At 38.4% G+C, this 22,464-nt stretch overlaps 1 protein-coding gene across 3 annotated transcripts in view; it reads left to right on the top strand.

Annotated features, from left to right (window-relative positions):
- The window catches only part of LOC107319952 (contactin-6), a 137,971-nt gene that overhangs the window by 26,204 nt on the left and 89,303 nt on the right, over positions 1-22,464 (top strand). For all 3 annotated transcript variants that reach the window (XM_015875354.2, XM_015875352.2, XM_015875353.2), the window contains exon 2: positions 6,463-6,597. In XM_015875354.2, coding sequence (XP_015730840.1) covers positions 6,543-6,597 — 55 coding nt within the window. In that variant the 5' untranslated portion in view covers positions 6,463-6,542. The remainder of the gene's footprint in view (positions 1-6,462; positions 6,598-22,464) is intronic.

Below are 22,464 nucleotides of genomic sequence, written 5' to 3' on the forward strand. Positions count from 1 at the left end.
AATGCTACCACATCCCGGTCTTAATGAGCAAACATTTTATCACAATCATTTCCCTGAAAGATATTTGGAGATGCATCTGGACTGGGGCCAGCACTTGGCACAGCCCAGCATTGTTCTTGAAAGGCTGCAGGTGTGAAGACGTACCCTGAAGGGAGGTACATTGCCTGTTAACATTACCCACACTGACTAATATGTCTCAAAGTATAAGGCCAGTACAGGAGACAGAGCTGGTAATAAATAGAAAAGCCTTCACCACTCTTCAAGTGAAACCAATTTCTGGGCTGGTTTTATCCCACGACACCACAGTGAGATATTTTCGTCTTTATTTATCATACATATCACTGCAGAGAATACAAATAGGCCTGTAATCTCACGTGTCAAAGAGCTGACTACAGTGGAGCTGACAGAATTGAATTATACCTTTATTTGTGTTGTGTATATATACACAGACTCATGTACATATATACATATGGACACATGCATATATAAAAACCTAATACGTCTACATCTTGTAAGTTACAAGGAAACATGTCCAGCAATGCTGAAATGTGAGTACGTGCAGCAAAATGTTATACTGCCCAATAGACAATGCTTTCAGAATGATTACTAGCATTGCATACAGCGTGTAAACTGAAAGAAAAAAGATCAAAGTACTAGTAAATAAGCTTCAAGCAACATGGTTCGCATGAGATAACTGCACCTTTAGTGTGCTTTCTTAAGACTTGGCTAAGCACAAGGGCTGTGGTTGTATTACAGCAGTTACATCCCTTATGGCTTAAGCAGTTTACTGTTGAAAGGTGTTTTTATGCCGATTTGTCAGCCACACACTAGGGTTTATATCTTTCAGTCTTTATGTTTGGGTTAAATACAACAAATTCCTGCATTGCCTCTTTCGTACAGAGGCACAATTACTTGCAGTTGTGCACATACCCCCAGTGTTCCAGTGAATGTGAACTCCCTGACATCTTCCCAGGGCACTGTCTCATTGATGCTAGCAGGACAGAGCACATGGTCCCTTCTGCAGTGCATTGCTGGGAAAGGAGTGTGTCTGTTTCCAGGTAGTTTCTTATTCCGTTGCAGTCCTCATTGGACAGTATTCAAAGACGTGGTGTAAAGCTTTATAACTGTTGATTTCTTCAAAAATGAAACTACATGGAAAATGAAAATAATTTGTTAAATTTAGAAATTCTGCTGCATCTTATATTTGTGTGTTAGAATACGTGGTGAATTCTCTGAAGGGTCCTTCACTGTGGGATGATGAATGGGAAGGCTGGTGGATCCTTTTTGGCAGCTTGCTCAGCCCAAGCCTTTTGCCCATAGACTTTACAGGACTACCAACATTCAGTAAGCCATTTATGGCCATCATACCTGCTTCTTTTAATACCAGTAAATCTATCTAAGGAACTGAGATGAGCCATCACAGATACCAGTGTATAGTCCAGTCCATTGCCCCTCTTAAACTGATGTGATGCCTTAATGCAGACATAAGGAACCAAAATATCCATGCCATCACACAGTATATTGATCTCAGTGTCACCTGAAATACAATGAGCTGTTACGATTTAAGAAGATGTTTTGTAGATCCAAGATTTGAAGCCCCTGAAGGCTTTATGTACTGAATTTGAATTAAAAATATGCTCCAGTATTTTCTGTTTCCCTAGGAAAATAAGCAATAGCAGTGAGAAGAGAAAAACAAATTACATTTGCTGTCCTTTTGTGAGAAAAGGATCACAGGAGTCATCAGCATCAGATGATTTAACCTTAGTTAAATACTGTGGGGTACTTTTCTCCTTTGAAGTATGGTTCAATAATTTTAAATAAGTAGTAAGCACTACAACAGCACAGGTAAATCTTGCTGGAGCCTGTAAAACTGGTCTCTTCTCCTTCTGCTCTGGTAGTTACAAGTATTTGCTATTCAGTCTGTTATGGATATCTGGAAAATAGTTTGAGTGCAGAAAGCGCCTCAGGGATAAAAAGTTTGAAAAGAAAAATGTAGCTGTATATCATTGGCATTCATGAGAAAATTCACATTAGATGACTTCAAATCAGGTGCTCTGGAGACAATATAGAGATCAGGAGCTGCGGTGTGCCAAGAATGCAAGCCTAGCTGGGACAGGCTCAGCTTATTTCCTGGCAGATGAAGAATACAAAAGTATGTAAGACCAAAAGATAATATAGATGCGCTGAAGCTGGTAGGAGGGAGAGACAGAGCTGCAGAATAAAACGTCTGCATGTACTCCTTGTGTTATAGCCTCTTTTGTGCACATTTTTTGGTAACTTTCCTCCTGCATACATTCTACATACATGTTTCTATGGGAATATACACCAATACACCAGTCCTGGAGCAAAGCTCTTCTGCCAGCACCAGTGTGAAATCTGGCCCCAGCTCCCTGTTGTTAAACACTGCTTCTTTCACCAGGTCAAGAAGTTACTTCTCCTGCAAACATAGCTACATTTTGCCACGGGTAAAAATGTCAATTTGTTTGAATTTAGCTAAGAGCAAAATCTCATCTTTCCCACTGCCTGACAACTCTTACCTCAGAAAGATGTCAGTTTGCCACCTGAACTGACTCCTTTTTGCTTTTATGAAACCAGCAGACAGTTGTGGCAGAAATGTGAAATGTTGCATGTTTGCATGAAAACTCCAGTGATGCCAGAAGTGTGTTTTCCTCTTCGTCACAGACTTGATCTTCTGAATGTTTTCTTATTCAAAAATAAGCTGTAGAAGAAACTCTAGATCTCATAATCTAATGCCAAGGCAATACTTTAAACATTGGCTCCAACTCTGAAATAATGGACAATATGTTTGCACTTGTGTTAATGTGTTAAATATGTCAGATAACTTCATTAATAAATGAATTTTACCTTAACCCTTTTAGATAACATTTTTAGGAGGAAAAAAAGAAAAAAAAAAAAAAAGCAATAAAATTGCAAGCTTAGGACTCTTGCTATAAAAGCTTTCTCTTTGTGTTCTAAGTGCAATGCCATCAAGTCGATGCATCTGCTCATATCCCATATTTCGACTGTGCTTGTCAGTGTTCCAGTCATCCTCACAGGAATGTTTGAGGAATGCAATACTTTTGTGCCATTTCTTTCTGATAACATTCCCTGTGGCATTTGCAATGGAAAGTGGCTGCTGTATGACCCCACCGGGCTGACCATTGGTTTTCCCCAAAACTCATTGCACCCACCTGATTTCCATCTGTTCATCTCAAACATGCATCTTTATGTCCTGCTCTTAACATCTGGATGTCTGAGGAATATATATGGTTTTTTCCCTCGCAAATAAGAGGAAGAAATGACAGGCAAAATATATCTGAGACTTGAGTCCTTTCCTACCGACTTGTTTTCCCTAATGGAAAAACAACAACAAATGATGCTGTAACAAACATATTTGTGTAAATTACACACTGTTGACAAACAGACGTGCAATCAGTATTTTTAGGGGAAAATGTAATGTTTCCCCTATGATCATATTTAACATACTTTGTGTTCCATCTATCCAGATCGACGGTTCAAACTATGGCATAACAATTATAATAAGTGATAGTGTTACATCCAGCAAACAAAGAGTATGATGGCACAATTTATCTTGTTACATTTCTTGATTTAATGCCAGTCTGGGGTTTCTAGTCTGAACCAGATTTTTCTTATGTCATAAATATTTCAGTTTTTTCATTTATTCTTGATTTAGTTTGACAGTAAATAATCCCATGGAAGCTGCTGTTGGAAAGGCATTGTAAAAATTATTAAGTGCCTACTTGCCAGTTAGGTCCTTGTGTCTGTCAGAGTGAAATAAGTAAAATAGTTGAGTTACTTAAAGGAAATGTAAATATACATACATACATACATATATATTTATATATCCGCAATAATGCCTGAAATTTGTGACCTTAGAAGAAGGAAAGTTACAATTCTGGAAATTAATCAATCGCTTATATGAATACAAAGATTTCTGGAAGTATATTCTGGAAACTGTCAGCAGGAGGTATTTGCTTTTTGATTTCTGAAAACTGAAATATAATTCAGAGAGAGGACAAAAGCAAACAAGGAGCTTTTTGGAAGGAACTGTTCTTGTAAGAAGGGTCAAGTGTCTTGGAAGAGGACACCTGTGATCAATCAGTTGGGTTCTATTGGTGATTTCATTGTGGTTTGGTATATTCAGAAAGCACGTGTCACATTGAAGAGTTCAAGTCTTTTTTCTTTTGAGCATATTTAGTACCATTGTTACCATTGCTTGAGGTGTCTTCTGACAGACAACAGAGCCTTCCTGCCGCTCCAGATAAAATTGGGAGGCAGGGGAAGGTGGGGACTTAAGCACTTACATGGGAAGAATTAACATGAAATCCTAGTAAAAAATCTCTTCCTTAACTGGCAAAAAAAGCCCAGATAACTAAATTGCCATGTCTGCAGTATTGATTGGAAAGAGTACATTCTGTTTAGGAAGGACAAGGGGAAAAAAAAGATAAGATTTTTTTCTAGCCTTAAATATCAGTGATGTGAACACCAGCTTTGAGATAAATATTGACAAATAGAAGAAAGCGTGTGAAAAAAATACAATGCAATTCAATACGGAAAAGTACAGGGTTTCACACTTAGGTAGAAATAATCAATACACACCTTCAGCACAGGCAGGAGGTTTAAAGAAGGGGTTAGAGTGGACCCTGAACTGAATGCAAGTATAGAAGGATAGCGATCCTCATTTGGGACTGCAGGAATAGCAAACGGCAGATTGGCACTGGTTGTCTCAGCCTGAGGGCTGCACACAGCTCTGGGCAGTGTGCTGGAAGAAAAGGGCCTGCAGTGCCAGAGGGATCCAGCAGAGATGAGGATGAAAAGCAGTGCTGTAGCTAGGAGGGACGACAGAAAGATTGGGAATCCTCTCATATAAGATGGAGTCGTACTTTTCAAACATGCAAAGGTATGGAGAGGAATCCATGCCTACTGAGAGTAGATAAATAAACGCACTTATAACTAAAGTTAGGAATCTGAGAGTAGTTAAATGAACGCACTTATAACTAAAGTTAGGAATAACCTCTAAACTAAGAATATTATCAGGGTTTTCTGAGGATGTTATGGAAAGCCTTGCATCACTCTAGGTCTTAAAAGGTAGTAAATATTTGCTGAGGACTTTTTAGGTGCAGTTAATGTTACTTGGGCAGGATTATCTGAAACATAAAGGTACCATCCAGCTCCATTTCTACTACAGTAGAATTGTCCAAACTTGGATTTCTTTCTTTTTTTTTTTTTTTTTTTAAGAGTTCAAGCCATTTACACTATTAAATGACACTAAAGTTCTTCTGTAGACCCCAGGTGTGTGTGAAGTAGGACCTTACAAAAGATTAAAAGAAAGATTAAAAAGGAACAGCTTTTTTCATCCCTTTTTTTTCCCCAAAAACTTAGAAGCTTGTCAAGGTTTGATCATTCCCCATCTGAAATGGAAACTGGCAACAGTTCACTGGGTTGATCCGTGCTTCCCTTGAGACCACCTATGACTTTTAGGTGAAGCTTATAAAAACCTGTGAACAGAATGAGATTCCTTATAAAAGCGATTCCACAAGAGCTGCATTTCTTCATTGTCTGAAAAACATCTTCCTCATTCACATCAGCCAGAAGTTCCAAGGCAACCCTGTATGATTTTATCTTTTTTCACATTGGTATGAAAAATGAGACAAGAGGAACGAGGATATGGTTCCATAAGCGTGACTCATAAAGATAATTTCTCAGTGGAAATTTTTTAGCACTTAAAAGGTTTAGAATGATTTTATGATTTTGTAAACCCATTTTATTAAGTGGCTTCTGGTTTCAGCTGTTTTATGAACTGATTCCCAGCAGTAAATTACAAACTTACCCTTTGGGAGTAAAGGCCAAACATGTATTTTTTTTCTTGGTTTAATTCATCATATGTCCGCCGAAATGTCAAAGGAAATTAAAGCAAGTTCTTATGTAAATCCTTGTGGTTTACATTTGTGAAATGTGGGTACACATTTCATATCTAAAGAATAAACGTTATGACAAAAAAATGTTGCATGTTTTCTTCTTTGATTTTTTTGTTGGTTTTTTTATGTAGTGCATGTAAAACATTATATTGCTTTTCCCTTGCAAATGACAGCTACCATTCAGCTGTTCACTTGTGAACACCATTCCTCCTAACCCAGCTGTACTTGGTGAATGGACCAAGGACAGTTTTTGCTTTCTTACTTTTAGAAGCTCTCTCCTTTGCCACATGGAGAGGATGAATGAGTCTCAGATATTACGCATGCTTATCACCAACATCCTTTCCAGCTTCATGTCCTGTTGGAATTACATTCACACTGGGACAATCCTGATGAGATGACTTACTGCATCTTATGTTTCTGAGTCTTCAGTGGTGTAGTAGAACATGATTTTACATAGAGAAAATTGGGGCATTTGTTTTGAATCTATACTTCAAATATTGAATAACTCTTCCTGTTTTTGCAGAATATCAAGGTAGTCACAGGAAGACGCACTTTACTTTCCACTGATTGGATGGGAGGAATTTTTGACCTTGGAAAGTGGAGATGGTGTTGCTATGGAAACTAATAATTCTGCTGCCATTCATGAGCTGCAGCACAGGTAAAATGTTCTACTGTTGGTGTTTGTGATTGATAAATCTGTATCAGTATCATAATTCTTCTAGAAAGGTGAAGCAATTACCAGAACTAACAGTACTTATTCGCATGAGCAAGTGATTAAGGAGCTTTTCGTTAGGACATCCTTTAATTTTAAGCAACACAAGTTGCTGCCTTTGAACCAGGAAAGCATGTTTCAAGATCATAAGAAAAGTGTACTTCAGGTAATAGCTTTTAAAAACATTGTAAACTGCAGCAACTGAGGAAAAATTACAACTGTCACTTTGCTAACAACATGCACGTGAAAGGCATTTCTTAGCCACAGCACAATCAGGTCCCAAACCAACAAGTTTAAAGGACAGAACACCACTGTGAGCTGTATGGAAGTTTGGTGTCTACATTTAACAAAACACCACACCTTTATGTCTCAGCTGTACTCAGAAAGTGTCTTTAAATCACATTTAAATTCACTGATGAGATCTCAAACTGGTGAGAATCACAAGGACTGTCAAAATGGAAATGCCAAAAATGAAGGGAAATCTTGATTCTTGCCTAAAGCAAATGCAGACATTTCTTCCTTCTTTGTCTCCAGCTGGCATGGTGATAGACCTTCACACAACACATGTGGTCAGAGATCTAAATCCAGGGCATCATCTCTATCCTCAGGTGGTAATCAGTGGAGAAAGTATGGTTGGAGGAAGCAGAACTGCTTTCCCCTTTCTCCTCCTTAAATACACCTTGTACTTAACTAAGTGGGTAACTTTTTGCTGGTGTACTGTAAGGCACAATGCTCTTTTCCTCCCGGATGGCCATTGCTCACCACAAAGGTTCACTATTCTGCGTTCACTTGGTTTTTTGAACCTTTCTTCTAATTGGAAACGTGCAACTGGACAATTCCATTTCATAAAATCCCGTAAGTGGAATTAATGCTTATGATTCATTACAGACCCATCTGAGACCAGGCTCTGAATGGTAACTTTGAGGTTATAATGAATTTGGGGATGAACTGACCTTTCACACTGTCTGTGATAGAAACCATGACAACTGACTTTTGCCTATAATTAATGTATTGAACTCTAAATAGCTGGTATGTTACTCATGTACTTATGAAGAAATTGTGTTAAAGTAACCTCAAATGATACTTAAATTAATTATGTACTGCATGAGTCAGCAACTGTTTGAAATGAAGAAGCTACAGAAGCAGATGCAGACTGGAGTAGTATTTTAAAATACTATTTAAATTAAACTGCACAGTATTTTGTCTATTAATAGTTTCCAGGTGAAAATGTAAATCTCAGGACCTGACATTCTGTCAAATCAATACTAAGTACCTGTTCCTGTAACAAACAGCCAACATTTTAAGGACTTCATAATACACAGTTTGCAGATTTCAAATAAGCAGTCACTCCTTTAATCCCAGATATGCTGAAGAAAACATAGTAGCATGTTTAGGAGCACCAGCTTCCCTTTAATTGCCTGCAATTGTAACCACACAGGGAGCCCACTGCACTGCCACAGCGTTTACCTGCCGTACTTGGCTGCTTCTTACAGATTGCTTCCTTCATTTCTCATCTAAATATAGGTCTTATAGTGATCATAGGACGCCCCTATGATTTCTTGATGGCTTTTACCAGTTGTGAAGTAAATTGCAAACCTTAAATTCAAAACACTGATGAGGCACAGTACACCTTAGTGATGAACAAGATGTTTTTATACTTTTGTTTTACATTTCCAAATATAACCTTTTCCTTCTTTTTTTTTTTCCCACAAAGCTTTCATTTTTCAAACTTTTTGTCATCTTCATCTTTCTTGCTAGAAGATCATCTTTTAATGAGACCAGAATCCCAGGCCAACTGAGTTAAAAGATATTAGGAGCTCTCATTTACGCTAATGTGTTCAGGTTTTTGAAGACTTAATAGCTAAAAATGTAAATGATCTATATTCCTAAGCACCAAGAGCAAATCATGATGGCACCTGTGTCCTGATTCAGCTGTCAACTGAAGAAATTGCAGAGTGCCTACTGACTTCACCTAGATAAGTTAATTTGTACCTGAGTGTAAAATACTAATGTGGGCTTATGCTGATTTTTACTAGGTGGCATTCTGAAATAGTCAAAGTTGCAGTTAGGGGTAAAACTACTTTGATTTATTATGTGGATGGCTCACATCAATGTAGTAGTGATGGAACTGAGTGTGAAAATTCAAAACTAGTCACAGTGCTAGAGAGCATCCTTGTGGGCTGGGGCTTGAAAGATAATTCTAGTGGTCAGATGACATTGGTCAGCCATTTCTTTCTTGTCTCTAACTAAGTTTTACCAGACGTGTAGAATGAGAATGAAATTGACCCATCAATGAATTTTAAATCTAAGGATTAGCTTTGCTGCACAGTAAAGCTAGATATTATTACCCCCCAAAATGGCAGCTCAGCTACTCAGAGATCAAATTACTTTCTGTATTTCTCAAATCTTTGGAAAGCTCATGGAAGGAGTAATATTCCTTCTAACTCTTGTTTTCCAGCAGTGTTTTTTTTTTTATGTGACTCAACAAAGGGTCTTGGGGGTTTTCTTGCAAGCACCTTAAGGGATAAAATAAAACAAACTAATGTATGAATGTACAGTGACACAGTGAGGGAACAGATTACACTTTTTTTGCAACCCACTGCAATTTAAATGAGATAATCTGATCTAAGTGAAGGACCAGAGGCGAGAAGGGTACTGAAGGTAAACACAGAGACCATTACTTTAAATTCTGTGTATTTGCTGAATGGATGTATGACATTGCTTGACGTTAACATGCCAAGCAAGAGTGCTCAGTTTATGTGTTAAAAATTTAAACATAGGTTGATCTGAATAGAAGTGTGGCCTAAGCATTCAAGAAAGAAAATAACTGAAGAGAAGCAGGTGCTGTTTGGTTTTCCCAGTGGATGATTTGAATACATGACACTGGGTGAGTAAACAAGTCTGTCGGTACTTCTCTTCACAGCACCATATGTACAATTCCACTTTGGCACCAATTTCACTGCAACTGTCTCAGCTTCCCTGCTTCCTTCCTGCACTTCTCTGCAGCTCTATACCATTGAGGAAGAGGAGGAGAGCTATCTTATAATTGTTTCTTCAGTTTCTCTCTTCTTCCTGGGCTACTTATACAAAATTTGCTTGTATCTGCCATTCCTGAGGGCTGCTGTGGTTCCCCTATTTTCTCATTTCTGGTGTCTTCTGTGTTTGAAAAACACACAAACTTCAGTGTAAAGATGGCTTTGCAGCCATCCTTTACTCTGCTGGTCATCTTGGAAGCAAGTAGATTTTCCAAGGTTAAAGATGAAGAAAACAGAAAGTGTCAGGCACTTAAAAATAGCTGTGGACAATGTCAATCTGAAAAGCCAACCAGTTATTAGTTTTATTTTGGAAATCAAGCAGTAATTATGTTTTTTACAGTCTGTTGGCTTCTTAGACAAAATTCAGTTGAAGATACAACTACAACCTCCTGGGCTCTGTTTTGGCCCATCATTTTGAAACTGCTAAATTAGAGAGAGAAATTTCCTGATGTAAAGTGTCCTGACACTCCTTTGGGTCACAGCATGATGAATATTGAATACATCACATCCCACGCTCTGCCTGCAGTCTCTTGCAGATTTATTGTTAGCATAACAGCACCTTTAGGAATGGAACAGCAGACCATATATTTTAAGACAAGTGACATCTTTGCTATTTCTAACAGCAAACTGTGGAGAAGAACTAGTCTAGCCCAAAAATGTTAGGGTGTTAAATGTTAGACCTGAGGCATTCAGAGACCCACTGATGAGTCAGAGAAAGATAATAATTAGGTCTCCCTTGGACAACATGGAAGTTCTGATGACTTTGGCAAACAGTGACCCTGAAAGCTGAGTTTCTGTAAGCCACTTTCAAGCATCTGGCAAGAGATGATGTCTGGTAACGCAGTGACCTTCTCAGGGGAGTGAAAAGTGACATTTAAAGAAAAACCTTTATTTCCATTTTATGGGATGCCATTTGGTTCAGCTTGTTTCCTGATTTCAGTGAACAGTAAACATAATCTGGTAGAACAAAGCCAGAAAATGAGAGCACCTGGTGTCCCTGGGGCTACAGAGACTGAGAGGGTGGCAGGCAGGTGGAGAGCCACAGGAAGGTGAGTAGTTCTTCCCTTGCCAGCTTTGTCCCAGCTGAAATCCAGTACTCTGAGATTTACCACATGTGTGCAAAACCAGGACATACTACTATTTGAATCAGCAGAAAAAAAATAAAATAGACTCTTATTAAAAAAAAAAAAAAAAAAAAAAAAAAAAGATGTGAAAACATGTGCAAGATAAAGAAAAAACATGACAGATAGGAAGTGAAAATAAGTTATTTTTCTAATCCATCGCCTGGTTTTGCAGACATAGCATTTAGAAAATCTTACCGTAAATATTGCCTTAAGCTAGAGAGCAGGTGATTTGTGGAGAGTGAGCTGCTCTGCCTCTGTTCATTTCTAGAAGGGTTTACACAGGGCTGGTCTTTAATTTTAGGAATGAGGATGAGCAATGTTATTATTTCCATTTCCTGTCTCTTATCAGAGCTGCAAACTGTTACTAACTTGAGGGCAAAAAGGAGACAAAATAAGCCAGTACGTAAGAAATGTGAATGTCTTTCTTCAATGCAAGGCAATGTAAAGGATGAATCCTCTTGTGACTAAGAGGAGTGCTGCTCAGGAAGCCCATGAGCAATTTCTGGCTCTACCATTTACTGGCTACAGGAGCAGGAGGATGTTATGATGCACTGTGGAGTTATTTCCTTCATTGCTCTCAATTCCAAGAGAGGGATATTCACAACAGTGTGTGGTTTCAGCTGCCATGATAACAAAGCACACATAGAAAGGAATGATGATGCCGCAGTGATGGTATCATCAGTAAAGAAGTGAAAACCAACATTAGCAGAGCTGAGGAGCGAGCTCTGCTATTTTTACACTTCCGTAGTTTTGCATTGGAAATTTGTTTTGAAAAGCAAAGTATCAGAGTAAGGCTGAGAATTTCTGAAAGCCTCACCCATTATGATTAAAGATCTTAAGAGTTTTCATATCTTTGCAGTAAAAAAAAAAACAAACAGAAGCCCGCATCGCAGGCAGCCTTTCTGAGTGGACAATGAAGTGCATCACCATGGAGCTTCCTGCGTACACCGTATTGCGTCAAACTGACTTGATGGATAAAAGGAATGATATCATCTAATGTTACATAACATCGGCTAGATTCACATTATAGAAGCACCTTCCTTATTACATTTCCTCTCCAAGAAAAAATGTCTTTTTTGAATTCCCTCGAGTGCACAGGTGTATGGTGAAAAAGAGGTTAGAACTCAGATGCTTCTTTGAGGGTCAATACACTTTCAAATTTTAGGTTGCATTGATTTAGCTGTCAGAAAGATGTTATTTACAGTTCCTGAAGTTAAGTGGAGCATGCTAGAATTCATGGAAGTCATTACTGGAGGTTTATGTTTTCTGTGTGTGGCTCCAGTACAGAAGTTTTTCCTTTAGGCTGAAAGGACTTACAGATTTTTATAGGGGTTTAAATAATTACTGCTTCCTAATCTCCTCAATTAGTTACTTTACATTAAAAAGAAATGTTATTTTGCTATATTGCAAATTTTACATGTTTTCTTTCTGTTTTATACCAAGTCATTTTAATCTCTTCGTATGAAAGGCTCATTAACTGGTACTTTAGAAATACTTCTTTTTTTTTTCACTGCCAAGAAGTTAGCAGGTAATTAAGCACTTAAAATATTTTGAGCACTTTCTTGACCAGCAGTAGAAAATTTAACTGGAAAAAAAAACAAAGCGCCACCTTAAAATGGCATGATAATATATCAGTTTCATAGTCAGATACATCGCTGTTTTCAAGAGCATTTAGATGTAGTTCATACATTTAATATAAATCTTACTGTCTATTTTAAAGGTGAAGGTGTGAATTTTACTTCTGAAACTCCATATCAGTTCAGATTAGCGCAAAACCAACTGTAACTGTGGATGTGTTGTATTCTCCCACATTGCCCAGGACTTCTTCCTGGCACCAGGGTTATTCATTTGTTCAAAGCTAGAGACCTTTAGAAGGAGGGGGCAATAGGTCACTGTCCTCTTACTTCTGTAACAATCTCACCATTAAGCTAATATTTAACACATTCTTTTGCCAAGGTTCATTATTTGAGCAGGGTGTTTAATTAAGGAATGTTCTGCTAAAGCCCCAGTGCTGGATATTGAGATTCCCCATTTCATAGTTGAGATGGTGGCATCTTTCTCTGATATATACTAATCAAATCACGGATATAATAATCAAATACTTTCTCTCATTGAAAACCATTCCTCAACTGGAATGAGTTCCAATTGGCGTGTGGAAGGTTAGGTTTAATAAAGAGCAGATGTTCTTTATGAAATGAAGTGAAACCCAGTTGTATTCTGTAACTTTCTGCTAGTAGAAAAGTGCAGAAAATGAATAGTAAATATGGGAAGGATTTATTCAACTTTCAGAAAACAGACCTTGGAAGTGCAAAGCATTACTCAATCGGCTTTACTTAGAAATGGAAACCCAGATCTAATTTCCATGTGTCTTAATATTCCCATCCAGCAGATCTGCTCACGCTGACATGGGTGAAGCCTTGCTCACCAGCTTTTAAGAGCTGTAACCGTATCAGCTACTTCCACATAATCACAGGCTGATCATCCCTTCCATTGTTTGCAGAAGCTTGGAAATAAAATGTCTCTAGTTATTGATTTGCTACTTCTTTTTCATTTAGTGACTATTGATTGCTGTTTATGTGTGTGTGTTTCTTGTTGAGCAGAAATTAACACTGAAAACACCTTGGAATTCACTGCATTCCTACCTGCTTGGCATTCCTGGGCAAAGCTTGCTCTTACAATCATTGTAACTGGGCTTTTCAAAAGCCTATTTCATTTTCTCCTCCAATCTCTGGCAGCCTGGACACCAAGCTGTGCAACCTGGTGTAGGGAACCTGCTTTGATAGGGGGGGTTGGACTTGATGATCTCTGGAGGTCCCTTCCAACCCCTACGGTTCTGTGATTCTGCGATTTGCATAAACAAATTCATTTTTTCTTTTTTTTAACTATTATTATTATTGGTACTTGTCTGAGGCAGCAAATGGGATTGTCACAGAGTTTGAATCTGCAGAGTCATTTCAGATAATACAGTTTTATCTAGGCTCTGGTTCTCATGCCTGTGTTACCCACATAAACCTCCTAGGGCATGTGGCATTTTTTTCATAACTATCTGGATGAGAAACTCATGTGATTACCACTAAAATTGCTTGCTGTGTATGCATGGGAAGCCAACTCTGAGACACACACTGATCTGTAATTTGGGAGAAATATGGATGGATTAGTCTAGCAGGGCCATGTGTAAGGGCTGGATGAATGAAAATAGCTGAGAAAGAGATGAACCATTGTTGACTGAAGCTATTACTTCCGTACTATCTATAATGCAGTCCTCTCAGTGGTCTTATTATATTCCAGATCCTGTATTTTTTCCTAGTTTTGGTTCTATTAATGCAAAACACAATCAAAATCTCAAGCCACATATGTATTTTACATGAGACTAGATTATAGTCCTGAACCTTAAACTAATAACGTGCACAGATTCTTTTCATTTACCTTATCTTTGTTTTTCATCCTCCAGAACTCCCCTTTTCCATGTTCTCTCGTCACATACGATGGGCGGAAACTTTTTAAAACAGACGAAAAACCCTCAATCAATCAAAACGAAAGGCAGCTTTTCACTCTCATGGCATTCACGGTTTCAGGAATAGTGTAAAAAAAACACACTATTCAGGGTCTGTGTTAACAATATAGTTAACATCATTAGCATCCGTAGACAAGGCTCTCTGACTTCTTCTGCAGTGGGAAAAAGAGACCAATTTCTGAATATGGAAGTGGGCATGAGACCAACAGGAGACCAGCAGCCCCCACTTCTGCTTCCTGAGGTCTGTGTAAGGTCACTTTATGTGACAATCCTTGTCCCAGTAGGGTGGCTCAAAGAGGAAACTGAAGTCATGTCAGCTGTGCTGCAGGAGGTGAATCTATGGATGTTAATACTAATCTCTATACCTTTGCTTTTATATGCTTGATTTTTAGATTCATTTGGGATTTTGGCAATAGGATTCTTTTTCTCCTGTATAGTGTAATACCACGGTATTTTGTCCTTTGTTCAATATTAATATATGCTTTATTGTTCTACTCTAATTATGTTCTCATTATTAAAGGGGCAATAAGTTTTCCTCTGACAGATATTGCATCTCGTTGTTACTGGATATTGGTTATTCTGTGCCATTGTTATTAATAATTTGTAGCAATTGAATCAGTATTATAATATTAATCTGCTAAATCTCTTTTGCTGCTAATTAAGGCGCTATCTGTGAAATTGTTTAGCTCCAAACACCATGCTCCTGCTTTTCAACCCACTATAATTGCCTGAAAGTCATTCATTTCTTCTTACGTAAGTCAGGTCTTTTAATCAAGGCTCCTGTGAGCTTTGCCATGGTTTGAGCTGCTGTCAGTAGGAATGAAAAGTTCTCATGGACAAAGATATTTTTGTAGTGACAAATGCACCTTTCACTGTAGTCCCGGAAGGCCTTAGAAGTAGAATAATTGCACTTGGCCGTTCCAAACTGGGCACAAAAGAAGAAGGAGGGCTTAGAGGGAAAAATGAAAGATTACTGAAGTAATCCAACTATTGAAGATATCAGCAAGGAAAGTCACCATGGCTTGGGGATGTCTTCACAATATGTATATAAGATGACATCCATCAGACTGTGTTCTTAGGAACAGGCAGCACCACTGCTGTTCCCAAGCAGAAGACACAGATGGTGTTCTAGAGCCACTAGGGAAAATTTATTAATAGCTACAGGATTTATTGATGTACGTCTAAAATGAGTGTGACTCCCTTTCTATGGTAGGACATCTGGCATTATCTGTGCATTACAAGCATTTCACACTGATCCTCGAAAATCAAAGCCACTGTTCAACTGCGTCTGGTTCCTTCTGAATTCATTCTGTCTCGGGCCACAAAGACAGCAGAGTCCTACTGGAACCAGTGTGCCAGAGCTGTTCTGCAGGCACTCACATGTGTTAGTGTGCACCCCAGTGCCGTTGTTAGATGAAATCTGATTTCTGCGTCTCCTTCAGTTGAGTGGTATTTCAGCTACAGCAGTGCTGTAGCTACAGGCAGAGGCAGGCTGGGCTGTCCCATCTCACCTGCTGGCAGTACCACCCTGACACTGATAGATACACTGTTTGCAACTTGATCTCCTTAAAAACTAGCTGATGCAAAGCTCATTATCAATTGGGAGAATCATCTCCAAAAATAGGAGCATGTTATAAATTCAGAGAACAAACCCCTTCCATCAGAATGAGCTTTTGCTGTATTACTGTGTGCTTTTGGACAGACATTTGTTTCTGTTCCTTTATGGCCCCCGCAGACATTCCGGCTGCCATTCCTCCCAAACTGCAGCTTTGTCTCCATCTAATAGACTGTGCCCTGAACTCAACCTTAAAATGGCTTTGTAGTTTAGAGTAAAATCCATCCAAACTTTGACTCGTGCTTAGATGGCCTTCCCACCAACAGAGCAGTGATTTATGGAACACAATTTCTTCATCCTCCCTTATTGTCTCACTTCATACACTTATGCCTAATAGTTGGTGATGATTGATTACTTTTCCTACAGTATATATAAAAAATGTATGCTGGAACAGGCAGTGTGAAAAAAATCCAGGGTTTAATCTCCACTAACGTCTTGATGAGCATTAATCAGATTTATATTTCACTCATATTAGTCTAATGCTATTGAAATCACTGGCAATAATGTAGCTTAGATCAGAATATAACATTATACCTCCAACTGCTGTTTCTAATTAGATTTATTGTATTTCATATGGGATGCAGTAGAAATAAAGGAGTTTTCTCAGTGTCTTTCTTGTAAACATTTGTAGTCTTCAAAAAAAAAAACCCTAATAGTTTGCTCCATGGCGGGTAAATAAAGTCATTTTGCAGTAGATATTGAATTCATATTTGCCTGACAAGTGACCTTATCAGCTATTTGTTGTCGTCTTCTAATTAGTGTATACTTATTTTTTTCACTAAATTAACCCCCAGCCTCTATTAAACATAAGCTGATGGTATAGCAAATCCTGTGTAGTGCTGCTATTAAAATGGTGGCGCACATGTCCTCCTCAAATTTGCCTTAAGAAAAGTATATCTCCATTATATTATGTTGAACTGATAATGAAGCCGATAGGCAGTTAAAGAACAACGTCATAATGCTGACAATACACCATGAGAGCTGGGGAATAGGAGCACCTCCATGTTATTAAAAAAAAAGTCTCAAAGTACAGAGAGCAAACAAGAAGCCAGGTCTTACTATTACTCCTGGATATTTGCTTTTGAAAGAAATAAAATATATATACTCCTCATAAAATCCAAAGCCACATGAAGTCTGTATGGGTGGCAAGTTCATTTTTGTTTCCATATGTATTTCCAAGACTTTCAATGACAAAATTCCCCAGTATTGAAGGGCTTATCCTCACTAAACCTCTGTGGGTGTTTTGTAGTGATATTTGCTTTTCCAAAGCTTTTCTCAGTTCAGAAGCAGTACAGTGGCTAAAGTAGGTAAGAAACAAAGGATAATGCTCCGCTCTTGGTCAGCCACATGACAGCATCAAAACAGCCTTTCCTCAGTCAAAGTGGACCTTCAGATAGTAAACGCAGTGTAAAATTGCATCAGCTGCCAGTGCTTTCAATAACGTCTGTATAAAAGACTGAAGCACTGGGGACAATATCCAGCCCAGTTCCCATTTTGTCCCATAGAAGAGCTGAAAATTCACAAGTAATTTAAGAAAACTTAACCTGAGCTAAGATTTCATGTTGCAGTCTGATGCATACAAAACAGATACATAGCTATTTTATGGGGAAAGGATGAGAAAAGAGCACTTCTGGCAGCCCAAACTTGGATATCACTTTTGCAGGCCAAAATAATAAACCAACAATATTTTATAACACACTGACATTTAACTAAAACGTCCGTGCAGTTTCCAAGATAATAGAGACGTGAAAATACTACCAAGCAAGAAATAAACTCTTTTAAACAAGGTGCACTGTAAATTCAATTGGCTGCAAATAGCAAGGAAACAAAGCACTCCATTTTGTTTCCTTTAAAACTCTGCACTCTAAACCTGCCTAAATTAGACTTGTATCTGTTGTTGATTATATCACTCCTCAGAAATATGGCTTTCAGACATTTTGTCATAACTCCACAGGTGATATCACACTACAGACACATTAAACATCAGTCAGGATCATGCAATTTTCCAGCAACTACATGTCAAACAAATACATTCTCAGCCTTCTGGGACAAACGTGCTTGCAGATGGATGACACCAGGCTGTGATGGATGGGCTACAGCACAGCAACCCCTCACACACATTTGCAGTGCCTTACCCTTGCATTGCAGACAGGTATTCCAATGCCAAACCCACAGAATTTGGGAGATCAAGAACCTGAACTCAGTTCTGTCATTGCAGACTGGAATCCTCCACCTGCTCTTTTTCTTCTTATGTTTTGTTTGATAATGTTTTAGTTTTATGTTACTTAATTCTGTTTTAGTGCCCCTGCATTATGCTTGGCTTTTGCATTGCGTGTTAACGCTCGTATAATCCCTGTAATGGAAACCTCTCCACCCCACATGAGTTGGGGGTGAGGAGGGACAACCCCTGTGCTGAGTGCACTCCTTCGTTTGGCGCATTACAAATCAAAATACTTTCCCCTCTTTTCACCTCTGCTTCAGTTTGAATTCCACCACTGGCAGAGATGAAATGACTAATCTAATTTCTGTCTATGCAGAGAGTCCTTCTGCAGTTCTTTCTGCGCATCTACTTTTTCCCTGAATAGTTGTCATTTAATGCCCCGTTATCTTAGATGGCACTCATTTAGTGGTTTATTAAGCAGTAATTTAGCAGCCTGTTATCAGTTCCTACTGTAGCTAGGAAAAATAGGCAATCCAAGTCCACACGATTTGTGCAGAATTACAGCATTTTTGTGATTTTTGGATTAGAGAAAAATTACAGCAAAAGAATACATCTGAAATGTTTAGCCTGCATTTCATTATCATCCCTTGACTGAGTTTCCCAACAGAATGCATACTACCCTGACTTTATTTCTGCTTCCAGCCTGGGCAGTGACATTGTACAAAACTGTGCAGGTCTCAATAGACTGTGTTAAGTATAAGGAGGCCCTAAGCCTGGCTTCTTCCCGCTATGTTCTGACCTTTTTGGAATATTTTCAGGCAGGAAGAAGGCATTGGGCTTACATTAGTTTTTATGAGCTTCTTAAAAGAGAAAGGAAAATAGGAAGTTTAAATGAAAGTAAGGGCAAGCCCAGCAATCAGAGTGTGCCATAGGCATTAATTGCAACGGGATCAGTGTAACTCACAGCAGGAGAAAATTTGGCTTTGCAAAATAGTGTTGATGGTAACAGAAGTCTTAAATTGAAACTACAGCTTTCAAGATCTGGATAAAATAGAAATATTAATTTCTGTTTCTTAAAATTGCCGTATTACAACAAGTATTTAAGTTCAAGATCAAATGAAGCAAGAACAAAGATAAAGAGGTGCCAACCTACTAAAATGAAAATGAAAATCAAGTAGATAGAAGTATAGATATAGTTGCATTCTTTTGTAGAAAAGTGTTTCTGGTTCTGGTTTCCCCCTGGAAACATGCACTAGAGACACAGAGGACATATCTTACAAACTTTCCCCAAGTGGCATAGCATCCCATGCTCTGCCGGCTTGCTCTTGGAGTGAGTGCAGCTGGAAAAATGAACAGAGACACCCAGGAAAGCCAGTTGGGCTCCTGTTTTTAAGAGCATAGCACTGAAATGAAGCTGTCAGGAGGGGAAAGTGACCACTTTTCCCCAGGTTTTTCAGCCTGCCAACATCACCAGCTCTGTTTTCCCTTCGTGCTCCTGGCCCATGACCCAGCAGTGGCTGGCTGGATTCCTCCTGAGCCCTTCCCTTCCCATCTCTGCTCCACAGTTTCATTGCAGCCCTATCAGTCCGTGTATATTTTCTCCATTCCGTTGTGTTTTGTTTTGCTATTTGTGCTGTCATTTTGTTGAGAATAGATTAGAGAAAGGTCATATTTTTTTTTTCTTGAATGGAAAAGAACAGTAATTTGACAGTGAGACATCCTTGGCTTGCCGCATGTCAAAAATGTTGATATTAGCCTCTTTGAAACAGAGACTAAGGGCAAAAATTGTCCAAGAATTCAATTGCTAGCACCAGCTTTCCCAAACACGAGCATGTAAAAAGTTATGTTTGTTGCTGCCACTAAATTTTAGGATGCCGTTACTGAGATGGCTTTAAGTTCATTTGTATTTGCTCAGAGAAAGATCATCATGAAGATACTAAATAGTCACAGAAGATGATGGCCTCAAATAGCGTCTTTTGGCTGATCTATAATCATTTGCCTTGGCAATTTTATTCAGGAACATTAGCACTGATCACTTATGCTGTGTTCCTAATTATTTCTGAAATATTGTGCTGTTGCTCATGCTGAAATGCATAACGAGCAAAGCAGTAGGTTAGTTTGGAATGCAATGTTCTAACCAGTTTTTAATCAATGAGTGATAATGATAGCTTGTGTTTTGACTTTTTCTGTTTAATTGCCAGTAATAAAGCAAATCTTCATTGATGATATTTAACAGAGTTCAGTTTCATTTATCTCTGTGTATCCTATTCATTGTGAAAGTGTCTGAAAGCTTTCAGTGCTTGACACAATAGCAAAATACACAGTACAATCTTTTTTTTCTAGGTTGCCCAATCTTTTCCACAATAGATGGGTTATGAAACCCTTTTGTGGGGAAATATTGCACCTTCCTGTTATCAGCTGGTTTTCAGAATGCACTGAATGTCTGATGGTGGAGCTACGTCCCATGAAATCCCATCCATTTCTTTTCTGAGATAGAAGCTTTTTACATCACCATTTTCCTTCTGCTGTTTATGATACTCAGGATTTTTATTTCTCTGTTTTTCCTAGAATGCCAAAATAAGAATAATTAAATATAAGTGGCCTAGGGATGAACCAGATCTGCAGGTTCATATCAAAGGTGCATCCAACCTATTGCATAGCAGCCAGAAAAAAGCAGACATGCAAAAAAGAGAGAGATGCTTTATAGCTGGAATACTGTATTACTTTCGCACTACATACAAAGGAGCACAGAAGGGGAATGGTTTTATTTGGGTCTGTGGACACAGAGCAAAGGAGCATGCCATGCCCTTGCCCTGCACAGCCTGCAGCTTTTCTCAATCTGCATGGCAATAAAAGGAGCTAGGAGCAACATGGAGATGGTTCTGCTTGAACCCTGAGTGTTTTGACCAGCCAGTTATCAGTACTGAAATGAAAACGACCTGACATCTAGTTTAATTTTAAGTTCTATGTTTAGTTTCTGTCTACTAAAGTAGTTTCAATTCTGTGACAGCAAGATTATGAAAAACAGTCCTCGCAACATATGTGAGATAATACCTTACTTGATAAATCTAATTAAAATAAGGATCTTCCTTTGGTTTAGTAATGTTATAAACACCTCTTGTATTCCCCTTCAATTACGTGTTAGAAAATAAAAAACCCCTTTAATCTTGTCTGGCTTGACACTACCTTGATTGGTTAAGATGATTTTTTCCCAAGATTTTATTCACCAACTATCAATCATTGGGAAACGAGGAGTGGCAGTCTGGGATTCCTTTCTCCTATGTTCTAAAGAGTTTTGCCATGGTGATAATTTGTGCTAGGAGGATAAATTCTCTCCACGTGACTTTCTTTTATTCTCTTCACGATCTTTATTATTTTTTAAATATTATTCCAGAATATGAACCTTCCCATCTGCATACAGAATTGTTTCTGGCATCAAGTTCTTATGGCTAGTTCCTGCCTCATTCATACCTGCTATTTAAGCCTTGGTGGGAAAAGCTAACATCACTGAAACAGCCTTTTAGTTCCAGTTATTTAAAGTAAATAAGCAGAATTTAAATAACGTGTACACACAGCTTAAACATCCACCTCCAATTTAGGTCCCCTATAATGGTGATTGTATCTAGCTTTGTACAAGGTCTGGGAGTCATAATACTGCAAAAAACAAAACACTGCTTCACATTATGACATGTTTCTTATTGAACATAAATGAGAATTACAAAGCATGCCCTCTGGAAACAAAAGAGGAATTGTTGTTTGCTTTAATACATTCAGGCTACTTGCAAACTCGCCCTTTTCATCATTTCTTTTTCATTCTAATGTGGCTGGATTTTTGCTGCTAAGTATCTGCGTGAAAATAACACAGCTGTCATCGATACCCAATAGCTCTTACACACAGAACTGGTACTGTTTTTGAACACCATCATTTACTACACATAACAAAGCTTATATGAATTGAAGGGCAAAGATAGTTCTTTTCAGATGTCTTCCCTCTTTCCTTACAATATGCATATCTTTTTTTGCTTGTAAAAATCTATGTGTACTATGCATGTAAGCATTTAAGTGTAGACTAAATGTAAGTTACGTAGCACAGTGTTTTCACACACAAGACTGGAGCTTCCATTGCAACTACTCTGTTCATTAGGGATTGATTCAGTGCCTGCTGAAGCTCATGAAAGGCTCTCACTGACTTCAGAGCACTTTGGCTCATAAGTTGATTCTCTAAATAGGAAAAGAAAAAGCTTGATGGGGCATGAAACTATATCTATTGCCAGCCATAAAACCGGTAGCCAAACTTAGCACCCATCAGGCTGCTGAGTGTTTTCTATGCTGAAATTACAGTCACACTGGGGGAAAGGAAAAAA

The sequence above is a fragment of the Coturnix japonica genome, chromosome 12 (genome assembly GCF_001577835.2).
Source record: "Coturnix japonica isolate 7356 chromosome 12, Coturnix japonica 2.1, whole genome shotgun sequence".
NCBI lineage: Eukaryota > Metazoa > Chordata > Aves > Galliformes > Phasianidae > Coturnix > Coturnix japonica.